We start from the raw sequence: 17,665 nt of genomic DNA, 5'->3' as shown, positions 1-17,665 counted from the left end.
TCGGCTATGACTTTAACCCGTGTGCACCGTTCCAATTTTGATTACATCGTATCATTCTTTTCCACGTATAAGTAAAAAGTAAAATTAATTTATATTTTAATCAATGAATATGTTCTACAATGGCTTTTAATTAGAAAACAGTAAATTTCTTAGGAGTAGAAAATTTGGTTAATAGATGATTAGATATTAGCTTCTGATTTTCGGTCAATTTGACCAGAATAGTGACCATGTACTATATGTAAGTACAATACATACGAGAGTTAAACAATGAAACATCAGGAAGGCAATGGTCGTTTGTTTGCGCGTGTGGCATGCTCTCCTCATAGCAACGTTCACCAATAAAAAACCCCTCCTTGATAACATCTATGTAAATTTTTATCAAGATTAAGCATTATCGTCTTCATGAACAAATTTACTAGTTTCGCAGATTTACGTCCAATGAGATGCTACTTACGAGGTCCAGATTATCGTTTCGAAGGTTCCAAACAATTTTAGTAAAGTAAGTTATTACGGTAATTAGCATTCACATTTTGACGTTAGAATTTCAAATTTAGATTTTATACTCCTGAATTTACATCCTAAGTGTTTTTTTTTTAGGAATAACTTACAATTAACTAACAAATATTTTCATTTTGTTTACAAAACACTGTAGAAATGTGTTTATAGAAAAAAAATTGTAAGGTTGGAATGCAAGTTTGATAACTTCATACACCATTTATGACAGATTGCGTGATTAAAGAGAGAATTATAAATTTTTATTGATTATCAATATTTGAATTTGAAGTATTGCTAAATTAAATTATGCCCTGATTTTTCAGTAATTAGATACAAATTGTTATTTTACAATATTTTGCGTTTGTCGTTAATCATAATTGTATTTTGCGCTAACTTCATAAATAACTTGATTCTTTTGAAAAGTTTTACAAATTTTTATAATTAAACAGTGATAATTATTGGAATTGTACGGATGAAAATATAATGTAATTAATACTGTTCATTGCATGTTTTTTCTTCTACAAATAAATACTCGAAACAGCCTAACAATTACCGTACAGTTTATTTATAAATCACAGAATATTTCATATTTCAAATCAATTATGTAGTTATTTTCTATCAATAATGCATTCGCAAAATTTGTACCCTAGATAATAATCAATTTCAACGAGTTTGTTGAGTTTAATCGTGACTTAAAGTTTCATAAAATGAAAATTCTTTGTCTGATTAGCTACAAATTTCTAAGGAAATAAATATAAAAAAGAAGAAAATGGGAACCGTCATAAGATATATGTTTATGTTGAATATGTCTAGAACCTACTCGTCAAAGAAAGGAGGAGGTGGTAAGGAAATACCGTCATGTACAAAAGTGGCCAGATTCGAGTCATGTCAACTGGATCCTTGCATGTTGGATCCATGCAAACCGGAACCAACAGTGGTGATCATTGGTGCAGGGATGGCCGGACTTTCAGCTGCGCATCGTTTAGCACAATGTGGTCTTCAAAATTTCACAATATTAGAGGCAACGGATAGGTATACCATTTACAGTAACCACGAATCACACTGAAAAATCATCGTATACCTATTACACTCATTAGACTATTCATGGAAATGCAAACTAACAAGGAACACTCCCGAAATCAGAAATCCAAACAATTACGAAACTTTGTAGATACGTAGAGCAGTGTTTCCCAAAGTCTGGTACGCGTACCTCCTGGGGGACAGGAAGAATTTTATGAATGAAATGAATGAATTTTATTTTACGTTTATTATTATTTTGTTTATGTACTAAAAAAGGAAAAAATAAATATATATTGTTATTAAAGTATATGCAATTTTTTTTTTTTTACGAGGGGTACTCAGTGTTACGAAAATGATAGAAGGGGTACATTGATGTCGAAAGTTTGGGAAACACTGACGTAGAGGATGTTCTCCTGATCGAAACGCAATTTTTTTTGCTGTCCGTTTTCAGTCTAAAGGGGTAAAGTCGCCCTCAAAATTTCGGCCGCTTTTAATTTTTTTTTTTCCGAAACCGTTAAAGATATCCAAAAACTTTATAAACGGAAGTTGTTCATCTTAATGTATAGTGCTTTTTATGTTGAAACAAAAAATTGTTTAAGCAATTACAAAAAGTTATAAACAAAAAACTTAGAAACTATTGAAAAATTCTAAACCTTGTCATGAAAATAGAAAGTGGTCTGTTGTTTAAAGTGATATAACGTTTAATTATCATTTGCTATTTTAAGGGAGCAAAAAATATTATTAAATATAATGATATGTTTCGTGTTCATTTTGTTATTTGCAAACGATAACTGATATAAAGCGGTCCTTAGGACAATAATTGTTGTCCTTGTTTACCCTTGTTTACCCTTGTTTAAAAAATCACGATGATTACATATTATGCATCACGTAGGTTTTGTGTTAATCTCTATCGTATTACAGCGTAGCTAGAATATATGTGGTGGGATTACAGAATCTTGTTGAGCAAAAACAAAATCTACTGGGTTTGCAAAATTACTTGGTTTTTCTTCAATCAACTCACTTTTGTACCATGCATATGAAAACATATTGTGATATTTTAGTGGCGATAGCTGATTATGTACTAACGATTGAAGTTTAATAACATTATCTCAAAAATGCAAATTAATGTCATAATTTTTTAATATTACGAGGTCGGAAAATTTTGTGACAAAGTTTTTCAATCAAGATCAACAAGTTGTATCAATCCTGTCGTTTTTCTTGGTATTGTGTAAATTTCCAAATCTTTATTTGACAGCACATTTTCTTTTAATATTTCTGGACAGTGACCATGAGTTTATTAACAAGACACTTTTCGGTCCTATATTGGGTAGATATACATTCATTAATCATTCATTGAATAATTCTTTTGTTAATTTTCCAGATGTTGATGCCACCAAATAAACATTCCACGATTTAAACAATGACCCTGGTACCTTTGGCCCGAAATTACCTCCTTGTTCCTTTAGAATTTAGAACAAGAAAGAGAGGAGAAAGTAGCTTACCCGAAGCTGAAACTGTAAGAAGTATTGTGTAACGATGAGTCGTAGCGGAAGTAGATTGAACAACAATTTCTACAATTTTTGATCCTTGCATTGCTAAAGTACGACCAGAATGTAACTCTAAATCGAATCCACTTTCGTCAATATTTTTTTTAATGTAAGGTTGTACGCGATTAACAAAAGAGGAGGCAATTTCGTCCAATTTAGGAGAATCAATTTCGTATGAACGGGTAATAAATTTGTTTATTTTTCTAGAAACTGTTCTATGAGCCTTTTTGAAACTCCATAACCAGTGTCAAAATGTCTTAAATTCTTCCAGTTTAATTACTTCATTTGCTTCTACAGTCCACATTCGGATATCTAAATCGTGGATAATAACACGATTTTCACTTTTCCAAACTTGATTGAAAACGTATTCTGAAATTTGTAATTATTTTTCTCTTCGAGTTCCCTCTTTATGCAGTGCTTCTTCCCATCTCTGTAAAAACGTAAAAAGATTAACTCATTTTATTCCAAAATGTTATTGTAACAAATGCTATTACAAAAGCAAAATATTTCTTTTTTTAAATGTGCTTTACCTGTACAATTGGTGAATCGATTGAACTTTTCGGAACTTATGCTACACATTTTCTCATAAAAGTCATTTCCTTTTTCCACCTTTCCAATATACAACAGCATTTCCTTTATATTCTAATGTCACAATACCTCCTTCCTGTGTTTCGATTTTATCTTCTACTTGTTCTACAACTTTCTCATCAATAGGTGAAAATATTTCGTCCACAAATTCCACAGAATGTGATCTAAACGGATCAACAAATTTTAATGTATGTTCAGTTTCCATTACAGACAACATATCTTCAACCGCTCTAACCAGCAGATCTTTTAATATATCATAAAGTTCTTGTCCACGGTTATTAATTGGTGTTTGATTGTCATTCGTTACGCTGAATGTAATCATAAGCAAACAAATTACATTTACCGGATTTATGGCAAGCATTTTATTAGATGAAATGTTCTCTTGAAAGAGAATTTAAAATTACTAAAATATGGCCATGCAGGGTCACAGATTCCAACCAACTGATGATTTAAACGATTTTTCGCAATTTTTTAAAAGCACAGGAGAACATGTTTTCGTAAAAATTTGGGATAATTATATCTTATATTATTTTCGTTGCACTCTGTGCCCTCTGTTTCTATTTATTATAATAAAAGACTGATACTGGGGCATACAACAACACAACTGGCAAAAAGTTACCCACAATGTATACAGGTAATGGATAATTATTAAAATTATTTGCATTCAAGAGTAACTAATTGTAGTTAATATGAATTATTAATAGATATAAAGGCTGCAATTCGTCTTAGGAGACCGAAAATTGTTGGTTAAAAAATATTAAATCATTGTTTCCGACCTGGAACATTTGAAAATGCAAGTTAAAGTTTAGAAAACCACTTGTTTAAAAGATACGATTATGTGAAAAAAGTATATTTAGCGTACTTTGACATTATTGTCCGAAGGACCGTTTTATATCAGTTACCGTTTGCAAATAATAACATAAAAACAAAACATATTATTATTATATTCAGTAATATTTTTTGCACCCTTAAAATAGGAAATGATAATTAAACGTTATATCACTTTAAACAACAGACCATTTTCAATTTTCGCAAGAATTTAGAACTTTTCAATAGCTTCTAAGCTTTTTTATTTATAACATTTTGTAATTGTTTAAACCATTTTTTGTTTCAACATTAAAAGAAAACACTATATATTAAAATGAACAACTTTCGTTTATGAAGTTTTTGAATATCTCTAATGGTTTCGGAGAAAAAGAAAAAACAACGAAAAACGATCAAAATTTAAAGGCGATTTTCATAGCAAAAAAAATTGCGTTTTAATCAAATGGACTCTGTAGATCCTCTACATATCCACAGAGTTTCATCATTTTTTGAATTTCCGTGTTCGGGATCATTCCTTGTAAGTACTCATGCTGAGTAAAGATAGTTCTAATATTTTTTAAGTATTGAGAATAAAAAAATGATATTTGGAATCATTTAATATTTATTTATTAAATTATATTTAGAATTATTTGTTTTAGATTATATATTTATTAAACAAATCATTGGTGATTGAAATTTAACTTTAGACCTTTTGAGACATTATTTTCCCAATTTACGAAATTTGGTCGTTTTTAAATTTAAGTCCTTCATTTTGATCTAAATTCCTGTGTACATATTTCGTATAGCTGAGTTATTTTACATCCTTATCAAAAGTTGGTCCCATATTTTTGGTAGATTATTAATTACAAGGTGCCGATAACGAATCTTCTTTGCAGACCAGGAGGCCGAATCCATTCATGTTGGTTAGGTGACGTAGTGGCGGAAATGGGCGCCACTTGGATCGAAGGAGGATGCGTAGCGAATCCTGTTTTCACCTTAGCTGCTCAAGAGGGTCTTCTGAAGCCACCTCTGTTCAGACCTGATCCAAGTCGCGGTCTTTTTTGTACAAGCGATGGACGGGCTATCGATCTTCCTGTCAGCATTACTGCATATCATACCTTCCGTCAAATCGAGCAACAGGCAGCAGCTCTTTTCTCCCTAGGTTGTGGCCGCACCCACGGTACGTTGCTGAATTTCATGGGTGTCAGAATTCAGCAGGAGCTCCACAATTTCCCGGAGGAGCAACGGTACAGTTGCCCAGGTCAACTGCAAACTTTATCAGCAGTGATGTAAAAGTAGCTCTAATATTCGTACTGGCGTGATTTAATTTACCGTAGATGGTAGTGAAATTGCTAGAGATAGTTTCAGAATACGAGTTTAATTATTATGTAGTTGTTCAACAATACCCTTCTAGTTTGATAAGATGGTAATATATCGTTAACAACGCTATTTACAGACTTTTCAGAATTTACTTTCAAACTTGCAGACTTTCAGATATTTTTATATATAAAATGAATTTACTTTATAAGATATGGGTAAAACCATGGAAAAAAGCCTTTAACGACGATTTTACTGATAATGAAATCGGGTATTTTTTATATAAGAAAGGGCTTTAAATAAAATGCACTTTCTCAGAGTCTTAGGGCGATCACGATTTGACAGTTATAATAAAAAAAGCTTGTACTTTTTATATTGCATTAAGCCTAATATAAGTGAATTAGGTTAGGTTGGATTGGGGTATAGTAGGCTAAAAGTTTTTGAGTAGATTCAAAAATTCGTATAAATGTTTTGTGTTCAAAGTTCGAACAATTGCACGAAAGTCTGAAGATACACTAAGAACGAATAACAATATCACATTGAAAGTATCAGAAACCAAGTAAAAACAAAGGTTCAAATACTGCGCATATTAATATTAATTTATTTTCACAATTAATATTATTTTTACTCATTTAATTAAACCAGCGAATATCCGTGGCCCCCAGTCCGCAATAAACATATTTAAAAAAATGATCTTTATATGCTAGCAGAATTTTAATATGCTCTACAGTAAATTGTCAATTTTGTGGAAAATTTAAAAAGTTGTAATCACGCACTATTTGTTGAGATCTTGTGACACTTGCATTTTATTAAATTTATTTGCCCTCGTAATTACAATCTTTTAAATGAATGATAACCTGAAATAATTAACGCCTCATATTTAAACCGTCAATTCGTGAATTAAATAATCGAATGTTAAAACACAAGTGTTCAACTAATTAATTCCAGAAATACACCTCCTATCATACAAATAATTATATGAATGAAAATAATTGTTTGGCAATTAGATAGTAAATCAGATCTAGCATGTTACGTTACATCACTGCGTTTTTAACGACACAATATTTCAAAATGTTCCCTCTCGATACCGTTGGCAATTTTACGTCTTCAGATATGACGCAGCCAGAGTGATGTACGGAATGACAAACTGCGTGAGATGTCGGTGCGGTGATGATCTTTCGCTAGTTTCTGCTGATCAATTTGGAAGTTACATCGAGATTCCTGGTGGTAATGTTAGAGTGCCTCTTGGCTACGTCGGTGTACTTGCTCCGCTGCTACGAGATTTGCCAAGCTGTTCTCTCAAGTTAGTTAACTCTTTTGCTACCAATGGTGTTTGCAAAGCGTTTCAAGCAAAACTGATTGATTTTGACCGATTCAAGTTCAAATAGACAACACAGAGACCGGGTATCCGATTACCTGTTGTTCATTTTTCTGGCAACTATACATATTTGTATTCCACTCTGGAATTATTTGATAAAAATATTTACAATTGTCGTTTACTATTTTATATATTCTACATATTAATGGGTTGCAAATTTTTTGGAAATTATTGTTCAGTTTAATGATATTGTATGGATCATTATAATTCACAGTTTCTATACGATAATTTTAATAATTTACATGTTATTTTTAATACTTACTATAAAGGTTAAAACGATTTATACATATGTATATTAATTTGTATAATCAAAGGATATTATTAGGTATTAGAAAATTAATCATAGATATTATTAATTTTGTAATAGTCATTGATGGGACTTTTAGAAGCTTTGAATTAATAATTAATAATTGTAGTTTTTATTCTAGAAGTTAAAATGTCAGATAAAGAATGTATGTACTTCTAAGTTTGACATTTTAACGATAAAATGAATATTTATTACTCTTCACACCAACACTATTAAACAAGAAAAGTTTGCCTACTAATTATTATTAAAGTCATTAAACATACTTTCATTCAAAATATAATTGAATTTATTTATAACATCGTAAATATATGAACTTCATTCTTCGTTACACATTCCTTAGTAGAAGGTTCATAACATTGATTAAACTGCTCATAATTAATCAATCAATCCTTGGACAGTAATGTATTATTGGAATTTTGCATCCAGAATAGATCTCAAATTTACCTAACAAATTTTTAATGTAAAGTACAATGAATGTTCTATGCTAACCAATTCAATCTTAATGATTACTTCAAATTTACCAACAATATCAATATCGAAAGCAATAAATAACTATTCATTTCGCTATAAATAAATGTTATATTTAATGATATCAATGTTAGTTGATTTATTTACAGAAAATGAAATGGGTACATTTGTTCTATTAGATACTGTAAGCCAGTTAGCTGTGTCAGATGGGGTGCCATAAGTGATTCTTGTCCTCGAGCTGTGGTGAAGTGTTGCGATGGCGAAGAATTTCCCGCTGATTACGTTATCGTTACCGTGTCTCTTGGTGTCCTGAAACATCAACACGATAAACTTTTCTGTCCAGCATTGCCTGCTGAGAAAGTCGAGGCTATTTGTAAATTGGGATATGGTTACGTTAATAAAATATTCTTGGAATACGCGAGGCCGTTCTGGGTTTGGAAAGAAGGTGGCATTAAGCTAGCTTGGTCAGCTGATGAACTTGCTGACAGATGCGACTGGGTGAAAGGTCAGATTTTAATATAATAGTTAAAATTTAAAAATAGGAAGAGTATTCGATGTTACTTTTATTACTAAATTTAAAAAGTGAATAATTCCATTTACCATGTTTGTCTATGCTTTAATTAGTTATTCCTATTGTCGTTATATATGCTTGATAACATTATTAACCCTCGTACAACTGATACAGGATCACTTTTCACTCCTGTCAATGGCAACAAATACGTATAATAAAATACGTTTAAAACGTATAACAACCAACAGAGAATTAAATAAAATAATATTTTTAAATACAAACATTATCAGAAAATAGTTTCTATTAAAGATCAAGATCTAAAGTATGAATTATGAAAATTCAGCTGTGAGTAAAAAGTGACCTGATATCGTCGTTTGCAATTGGCCCTTCGAGTGTCAAACAAATATTATTTTTTAAAGTGATTAAATAACATATGCATTAAATCAAATAATTCAGATTTTCTCATATTACAGGAATCTCAAACATAGAAGAGTTATCGACATCACAGCACGTTTTATGTGCATGGATCTGTGGTCGTGAAGCAGCGGATATGGAATTATGTTCCGACGAAGAGGTGGTTGAGTCAATAACAAGAGTCCTTCGACAATTTACCGGTGATCCAACGCTTCCCTATCCAGCAAATCTCCTCAGAAGTAAATGGTGCATGGATCAATACTTTGCTGGTGCATATAGTTATATGGGAATGGACAGCACTGTTGGGCATCAGTGCGATTTGGCCAGTCCTTTGCCAGGTATAGACACTGTTTTTTTGGAGATATGCGAGAACCTAAAAATACCGAGTCGGGTCGGGTCGGGTTAGGTAGGTTTTCGATAGTATAGATGTGCAAGAATTCAAAAATGTCGGGTACTCGCTACCCGGAACGGGTTAAGAATTGTTTTGGTTGCCTTAGTGAATTAAAAACTTTTTTTCGTAAATACTCCCAATTCACGGTCATATTCAACAAAATTCGCCCCGAAACACAGCTCTGCTGTTAATTTTGTATTTTTATCCGACTTCGAAAAGGAGGAGAATACTCAATTCGATGTGTATATTTTTTTTTTTTTTTTTTTTTTTTTAATGTATGTTCGCCGATTACTCCGAGACGGGTGGACCAATCGGAACGAAACGTTTTGCATCTTCTAAAGTATGTGCCCCGATTGGTCCCGTTAAAAAAACATTTTATAGTTTTTCATTCCGAACGCTTTTTATTGCAAAAAAACGTATTATTTCATGTACGTGCGCCGAACGTTCGCCGATTACTCCGAGACAGATGGACGAATCGGAATGAAACTATTTGCATCTTGTAGAGTATTTCTCCCACTTTGTCCTGTCAAAAAGACATTTTGCATTGTTTCATTGCTAACGATTTTTTTGCAATGAACGTAATGCTTGATTTACATTTTTCACCGATTACCGCGAGATGGATGGACCAATCGGATCGAAAATTTTGTATCTTGTAGAGTATATCTCCCGATTGGTCCAGCAAAACAATTTTTGTATTTTTTCATTCCTAACGACTTTTATCGCAAAAAACGTAATACTTCATTTATATCTTCCGGCATTTATGCTGCAGGGAATGTACCGATTGCGATGAAACCTTTCACATTTAGTAGGAGATATATCCGCAATGATCCTACTTGCCAAAATTTATGGAATTTGTTAATAACTACCGTTATAGCAAAAAATCTATTGCTTCATGTTACTCTGCCAGGAATGTATCGTTCGCGATGAAACCTTTCATATTTAGTAGGATATACAGGGTGTCACGCGACTACCTCGACAGCCGAAGCGGGATAATTGCCAAGGTGATTCTAAACAACTTTTTCCTTTGCTAAAATGTTGGTTAAGGCTTGGTTCTCGAGTTAATAACAAAAAACACCGACCAATCCGAGCGCGTATAGCGCGCAATCCCAGGGACTGCAGTGTCGAGTACGAAAACCGGGCCTGACGTAGGTCGCGAATGAACGGCATAGCACCCTGTTGGCATAGCACAATAAAAAAACTGAACTGGTTGAACATTTTTCGTCGTTGTTTAGAATGAAGACGGAACCTAATCTCTTGTCGCCTGTCATAATGTAAAAAAGGAAATTCTAAGGATTCTAAGCAACAAATGAAAATATTTGAAGTGAAATAATTAATAAACGTTTGAATTGGAGGCTACGTTAATGATGAAAGATTTGAAAACAATTTAAATGAAACTTACCCATTCGTTTCTAAATTAACTTGCTACGCTGAAAGCAAATAATTCCCGCTAAGTCATTGTGTCGATTCTGAACATTCGAAGAGGAAATACCTCGTCTATTATTCATATCTAAGTGCAATAAATGAGGGCCGTTCACTGGCCGGATCATGAAAAGGGCTGTTCTACCGAACGTGTTTCCTCGTTTCCCAGTGACAATTATCTGCTTTCAGCGTAGCAGGTTAATTTAGGAACGAATGCGAAAGTTTCATTTAAATTGTTTTCAAATTTTTCATCATTAACGTAGCCTCCAATTCAAACGTTTATTAATTATTCAATTTCAATCATTTTTATTTGTTGTTTAGAATGCTTGGAATTTCCTTTTTTACATTATGACAGGCGACAAGAGATTAGGTTCCGTATTCATTTTAAACGACTAAAAATGTTGTACCAGTTCAGTTTTTTTATTGTGCTATGACAACGGGGTGCCGAGCCGTTCGTTCACGTTTTCGTTCACGAGGACATTGCAGTCCCTGTGCCCGCGTGCTGTACGCGCACAGATTGGTCGGTGTTTTTTGTTAATAACTCGAAAACGAACCAACATTTTGGCAAAGGAAAAAAGTTGCTTAGAATCACCTTAGCAATCATCCCTCTTCGGCTGTCGAGGCAGTCGCGTGACACCCTGTATATCCGCGATGATCTCACTCGTAAAAATTTATGAAATCTGTTGTTTATTAACAACTTAAATTCGGGAAATTTTTTTTCGGTTTATGGTTATTAGCTAAGCAACAGAAACCTAAAATCACCTTACACTATCCTACAAATACTACTGGTACAAAAATAATTTTTAACAAAAAACAAATCCGACTTCGAAATGTACTAAAAAGTGTAAAATAATTTCTATTTCATTTATACCAATATTCCATAGCTATTAATCGTTAACTAGGATACCAAATACATTTCAAAGTTTTCGGAGGCGGCGCAAAATTAAAAATACCCGAACAAACGATGCTGCCAATAACGATTTAATTGCGGTATGGCAAACTTGGTAATTAATAAGTCGTAAGAGAAAAAGCGGAACGTTATAGGTCCGGCTGAAAACATTTGTAATTTTAACGATTGTATCAGAAATTGGCAGCACTCCTGATATACATACATGCACTATACTACAATTCACGAGAGACCATACTTAACTCGCGCAGCTCACTAGGTCTAGGGACATTTTTAATAACGTGTGTGATTCCCCCCTACAGCTTGCTTCTTATTATATTTTGCGATCATATAAATGGTGGGCAGAAATATATGACGTACGATAACTGATAACCGGTGATGATATTGTAAAGTTTCACGATACAATGAAATTGCTATCATTTTTCGAAAAAAAAATGATGTGAACGCAAAGTAAGAAGCAAGCTGTAAAGGGGAATCACACACGCTATTAAAAATCTCCCTAGACCTAGTGAGCAGCGCGAGTTAATGCGGTCACTCGTGAACTGCAGTAGAGGGTGATCCTCTCGCTAGGGGACACAAAGGAACACTGGCGACAATGGACCCCTTGACCGCACCATAAAGAGGTCCGTATTGTCACGTACCATCAGGAACCTACCCAGGCCGAGACAACTCTGTGTGCCTTCATGGTGCGGTCAAGGGATTCATTTTCGCCAGTTCCTTTGTGTCCCCTAGCGAGAGGATCACCCTGTATAGTTAATTCGCAATGGGTATGTTGATTCCCGTTGAATATTGTTTACTTGAAATTATCAAATGGGTCATTTATCATAGGTTGCCGACGCCCGAGTTAGGATTTTCCTAGTAGAGGAAAAGTTTTTAATTTTGTCGCCTCCGAAAACTTTGAAATGTATTTGGTATCCTAGTTAACGATTAAGTAGATATTATTAATAACTATGGAATATTGGTATAAATGAAATAAAAATTATTTTACACTTTTTAGTGCATTTCGAAGTCGGATTTGTTTTTTGTTAAAAATTATTTTATGTTTATTCTAAGATATTAAACTTTACATCGTAACGCAAAATAAACTTCTTTTTTGTTCTTTGTTCTTCTTTGTTATTGCGAAAAACTACGCTAGACACGGCACGTGACCTCTCCGATTCGGGCGTCGGTATTACAGCAGTTTTTTCGTTGGGCCTGGTGGAGCCACTTGCGTGGTCTGTTACGAACTTGAAAGGTTTAATTCTCAGCTAGCGTGCGCGCAACACGATCTAGGGATGCAACAGCGCCTCAAGCATTTTTACAAAACATTCAAACGCTCATCTCGCCAGAGGCATCGCGACGATCCGCCTGAAGAACGAAAACGAAACATTGGCGCGTGGTTAGAGTGAGATGTAGGGTGATCATGCTATCCTTCTTTCAACCTAAATGATAGAATTGTCCCGCTCCGATAAATTCTGACTGACTGAACGCGTGGATTTTATATAGCGCACCGTAGCACCCCTCGCTGCTGAAAAATATATGCCTACTCTGAAGAACCGAAGGAACGTGCAATCTGAGAAACTTTTTAGAAAAAGTTATTAACTTCTTTAAATAAATGTTTCTTAATTAATAAAAATATACAGGATACGTCATGCAATTTCTGACGGGTTATATCTTGAATTTGATAAGAGATAGGAAAAAGCTGTTTATGTAAAAGTTCAATGGTATGATAATGTCTATTTTTCTGTGATTTCATCTTCTCCGTGAATGCAACGATGCACTCAAAAATGCAAATCCACTTTTTATTTAAATAGAATTGCATTTTTTTTTTACTTGTGTCAACTCCTTGAAACATTCTGCATAAAAAAGTACTATGGTACTATTAGAACTAATAAATGGAGGGACCTCGCGTCTACATATACAGTAAAAGCTGAATATATGCAACAGAGATTGGGAACCAGACGTTGCATACATGTAGCCGAGATGTCGAATCTCGAATTAGATGCGACGACCAGCCAAGCATGAACGTAGAAAGGGACAGACAGTGGAGGAGAGAGAGAGAGAGGTCTAATGATCAAAGGAAAGAGCCGAAACGTATCGGTGTGACTAAACTACTTCAATTATAGAACTTCTTTATTTTTGACTTTTTTTACTGAAACTTTGGTTGAACTTCGTTTTTAAAAAACAATTAAACAAACAACAAAAAACAAACAAAACAGTCAAAAACAAGAAAAAAACGGCAAAAAATATAGCGAAAACGTGGCACAGACAACTAAACTCTTCAAACGCATTGGAAATTCTGAAACAATTCTTACCTGTAGGCTGCAAAACAATTGATGTATGTAAAAAGTGTAACATCTGCAAAACAAATGTACTAAAACATTTGACTTTGCCCGCTAAAATGGTCGTCACCCACGTGGTTCTGTCTGCTGCTGGCGACACCGTTCATTGGACAAGAAGCCAATATGGCGTCGCAGTAACGTAGCAAATGCACTAAAACTTTACACGCTCATAACTTTTAAACCGCTGCATTTCGACAGTTAAAACCTGCATTTTTGAATTCTACGCATCGAAAACTATTAGATTGAGAAGAAAAAAGCAGATAATTTTGTGTCCCCTAAAGTATAGTTCAGCCGAAACTTTTACTAGCGCATTAGTGAAATTTTTCTGATTAAAATGATACCAAACACGATATAGTTTGAATGGGGCGAGGTTATGGGGCGCTGTGAAAAATCCAGGCGGGCCGCAGTCAAAACTTACAGCTTGTTAGCGAAAAGGGACAATCTCAACATTCAGAATGAGAGAAGGACAGCATGACTGTAGTGCATCTCTCTCAGCGTTCGGGCGATGTTGCCTTTTTCGCTTGCCTTCGCAGCACAGTTCGAGTGACGTAATCAAGCTAACGCTTGATTCTGACTACGATTACAACTCGGCAGCCTTTCTACTTAGACGCCACCTTATAACTACTAGCTGAACTAAATTTGTCACGTGACTTGCTCTGTAGTATCCAGATACAGTAAAACCTGGATAAATGCAACGAAAGAATGCTTGGATAAATGCAACATCGCTATCCCCTCCACTTGGGGGGATCCCCCTAGGCGAACCGAGCCGCTCGACGAGGAAACCGTGTAATATGATCCGACCGTAATATCGGTGTGGCTAATACTAATTGAACGATAAAACTTTTTTATTTTTAACTTTTTCTTAATGAAACTTTTACTAATGCATTTGTGAGATTTTTCTTATTAAAATGACACCAAACACAATATAGTTTGAATTATATTTATAAACAATAGTAATAGAATAAACAACATAGAATTGACACCACGACTGAATATAAATGATGTCGGCTGAATACAAAAGATGTGGACGGACACAGAATCGGCATGTCGGCTGAATACAAAACATGTGTACGGACACAGAATCGGCATGTCGGCTGAATACAAAACATGTGTACGGACGCAGAATCGACACCTCGCTTGGATAAATGCAACATTAAATGCCCAGAATCGACACCTCGCTTGGATAAATGCAACATTAAATGCCCAGAATCGACACCTTGCCTGGATAAATGAAACCTTTGAAACCAGAGCCGACACCGCGAGTGGTTTTGATTTCAATCTCTGTTGCTTTTCGCCAACCTTTAACATCAATTTTAGCAAGTAATTATAATTGAAACTATATCGTGTTTGGTACCATTTGAATCAGAAAAATTTCACCAATGCGTTAGTGAAAGTTTTAATAAAAAAAAGTCAAAAATAAAAAAATTTTATAGTTGAATTAGTATTAGTCACACCGATACATTTCGGCTCTTTCCTTTCATCATCGGACCTCTCTCTTTCCGCCACTGTCTGTCCCTTTCTACGTTCACGCTTGGCTGGTCGTCGCGTGTAACCCGAGATTCGACACCTCGCTTGGATAAATGCAACCACTGGGTCCCAATCTTGGTTGCATTTATCCAGGTTTTACTGTAATGGTGGAACTCGTCTTTGGGAATGCTTTTACGGGAATCGGTTATTCGTCCTTATATGAGAAGATCTTGAGCTGAATAAGAGCTCATTCGAAAGAGGAAGGTTGAATGCAGGGCGGTCAACTCACCGTTTGAGTCACAAAACTCTTTTAGTGACCTAAAAATGCTTCGATTTCGCAACTGCATTTTGTCGATTTTTTCTTCTACTTTCGACACTGATATTATTAAATATCGACATAATCTCATTAAACCATGTGTTGACCGCCCTGCATTGTACCTTCCTCTTTCGAATGAGCCCTCACCCAGCCCTATGTGTTCTCATATAAGGACAAATAACCGATTTCCGTAAACCCATTAATAGGCCCATATTTGCCGGTAATGTCACCTCGCTGCATTACCCGTGTCTACCCCCTTAACGAATATTTTTACTCTAACCGGAGAGAGAGGGGAGGAGGTAGAGTCATCTATATAGTAACAAAAATAAAAGAACCATCTTTTGCTGACTAAAACCTAACATCTCCAAATTTCAAAAATCCCGAATCGACAGAACCCGACTCGAGTATTGGATATCCGACATTTTCGCATATAATTCATTTATCAAATTTAAATTACACAAAACATGTAGATTCAGCTAGTGCAAGAGAATGCAAATCTAAAGTATGTTGGATGAATAATGACGTCCAAATTTATTCTATTAAAGTAGCAATTAAAATAGAATCTTTTTATTTTATGCATGTTATTTTAAAATAGTTTTTCTTTGTAAGAAAGGAGAGGAATTCGTGAATTTAGCTATCTGTTTAATAGCTCTGGCCGTTTTGGAAAAAGTTCTTATCTTTCTTCAGGTACATGTGAGCCAATACCACCAATTCTCCTATTTGCTGGAGAAGCCACAATTCCGGGTCACTATAGCACAGTACACGGTGCTAGATTAAGTGGCATTCGAGAAGCGGAGAGGATAATTCAATTGACAAAACGTTTTGGTGGTCCACCAAAGAAAATTATCGAGAAGAGTTCTTAAAAGTGTAAAAAATTAATATATGTCGAAGTAAATGTACCTGTACCAAGTGTTACGTCCAAAAATAGATCTACTGTCCACGAAAAGCCATTCGTCAGTTCATATTGTTCAGCTGAAAATGAAATTTGTATTAAGTTCCAAATTCTTTGAGGAATGTATTTAATTTGTCATTTGATAATTATATTATTTTTATAATTGTAAATTATACCTTTGCTACAATTTTACATTGCACATAGTCAAGTTCAATAAAAGATATAATTTTTAATTTATCCTTGAAGTTTTAATATATTTTATATTACTGCATTCCATTGTTTGAAAATGTGAAGTCAATTTATATAATAGTACATCACCCTCAAGGCCTCCAAAATATTTTTTCTAAAGTATGAAAAATGGGTACTGTATGTATGAATGTATTTTCAGGGTAGCGAGCTGCTTTTTGTAGGAGCGTGCCCGAACCTGGTACATTTTACATTTGAACATAAGCTTCTCTTAACTTTACATTTGCTAAATTTGCATATTTACACTTGTTGTTGGATATAACCTCCTTTTCTTTTCCTTCTTCATACCCTCTCTTTTTCTTCCCCTAACCTTTGTCCTCCTTTGTTTTCCTTACTTTCCATCTCCCAATACCCATCTCTCTTCCTCTTCGTTCCATCTCCACTCTTCTCCATCGATCCATAGTCTTCTGCTGCTGTATTCTACCCATCTTCCCTTTGCCGTTTCCTCTCTAGCCTTTTCTTTAATTCGCCATTTATTTCTTCTCTCTTCTCTCGATAGGCCCTCATCTATTACCACCTGCCACCTTTCCCACATACCTTTTTTCTTCCACATCATTTCTGTTTTATCATCTTCTTCCTCTAGTCCTCTGTCAGAATGACTTTTCTCCCTCCTGCCCCTAATACTTCTGTCACCTTCCTAATTTCCACCATTTTTTCTCAAATCTTTTCTTACCATCTTCTTGATGCGTACTGTTCTTTCTTCTAGATCTTTTACCTCCACTAAACTTCTCTTCCTTCTTTCTCTTCTCGCCCTTTCCATTCTATTCTCCCATATCTTTATCCATTCCTCTTCTTCTCTCTTCATTCTTCCTGTTTCCTCTCTCCTTCTCCATTCCTTTGCTTCCTCAATTCCTTCC

General features: G+C 34.5%; 1 protein-coding gene across 1 annotated transcript; it reads left to right on the top strand.

Moving 5' to 3' along the window:
• Window positions 1-282: 282 nt before the first annotated feature.
• LOC117609028 (peroxisomal N(1)-acetyl-spermine/spermidine oxidase) lies at window positions 283-16,715 on the top strand. Its single transcript, XM_034334865.2, has 7 exons — window positions 283-499; window positions 1,309-1,527; window positions 5,351-5,701; window positions 6,883-7,074; window positions 8,104-8,429; window positions 8,909-9,187; window positions 16,358-16,715. Exons 1-7 carry the CDS (start codon window positions 444-446, stop codon window positions 16,531-16,533), a joined length of 1,599 nt encoding a protein of 532 aa, XP_034190756.1. The 5' UTR covers window positions 283-443; the 3' UTR covers window positions 16,534-16,715.
• Window positions 16,716-17,665: the final 950 nt, after the last annotated feature.

This window comes from Osmia lignaria, chromosome 14, assembly GCF_051020975.1.
Source record: "Osmia lignaria lignaria isolate PbOS001 chromosome 14, iyOsmLign1, whole genome shotgun sequence".
NCBI classification, from domain to species: Eukaryota; Metazoa; Arthropoda; class Insecta; order Hymenoptera; family Megachilidae; genus Osmia; species Osmia lignaria.
The sequence above is the reverse complement of the archived record's forward strand: the minus strand, read 5'-3'. Positions and strand labels throughout refer to the sequence as shown.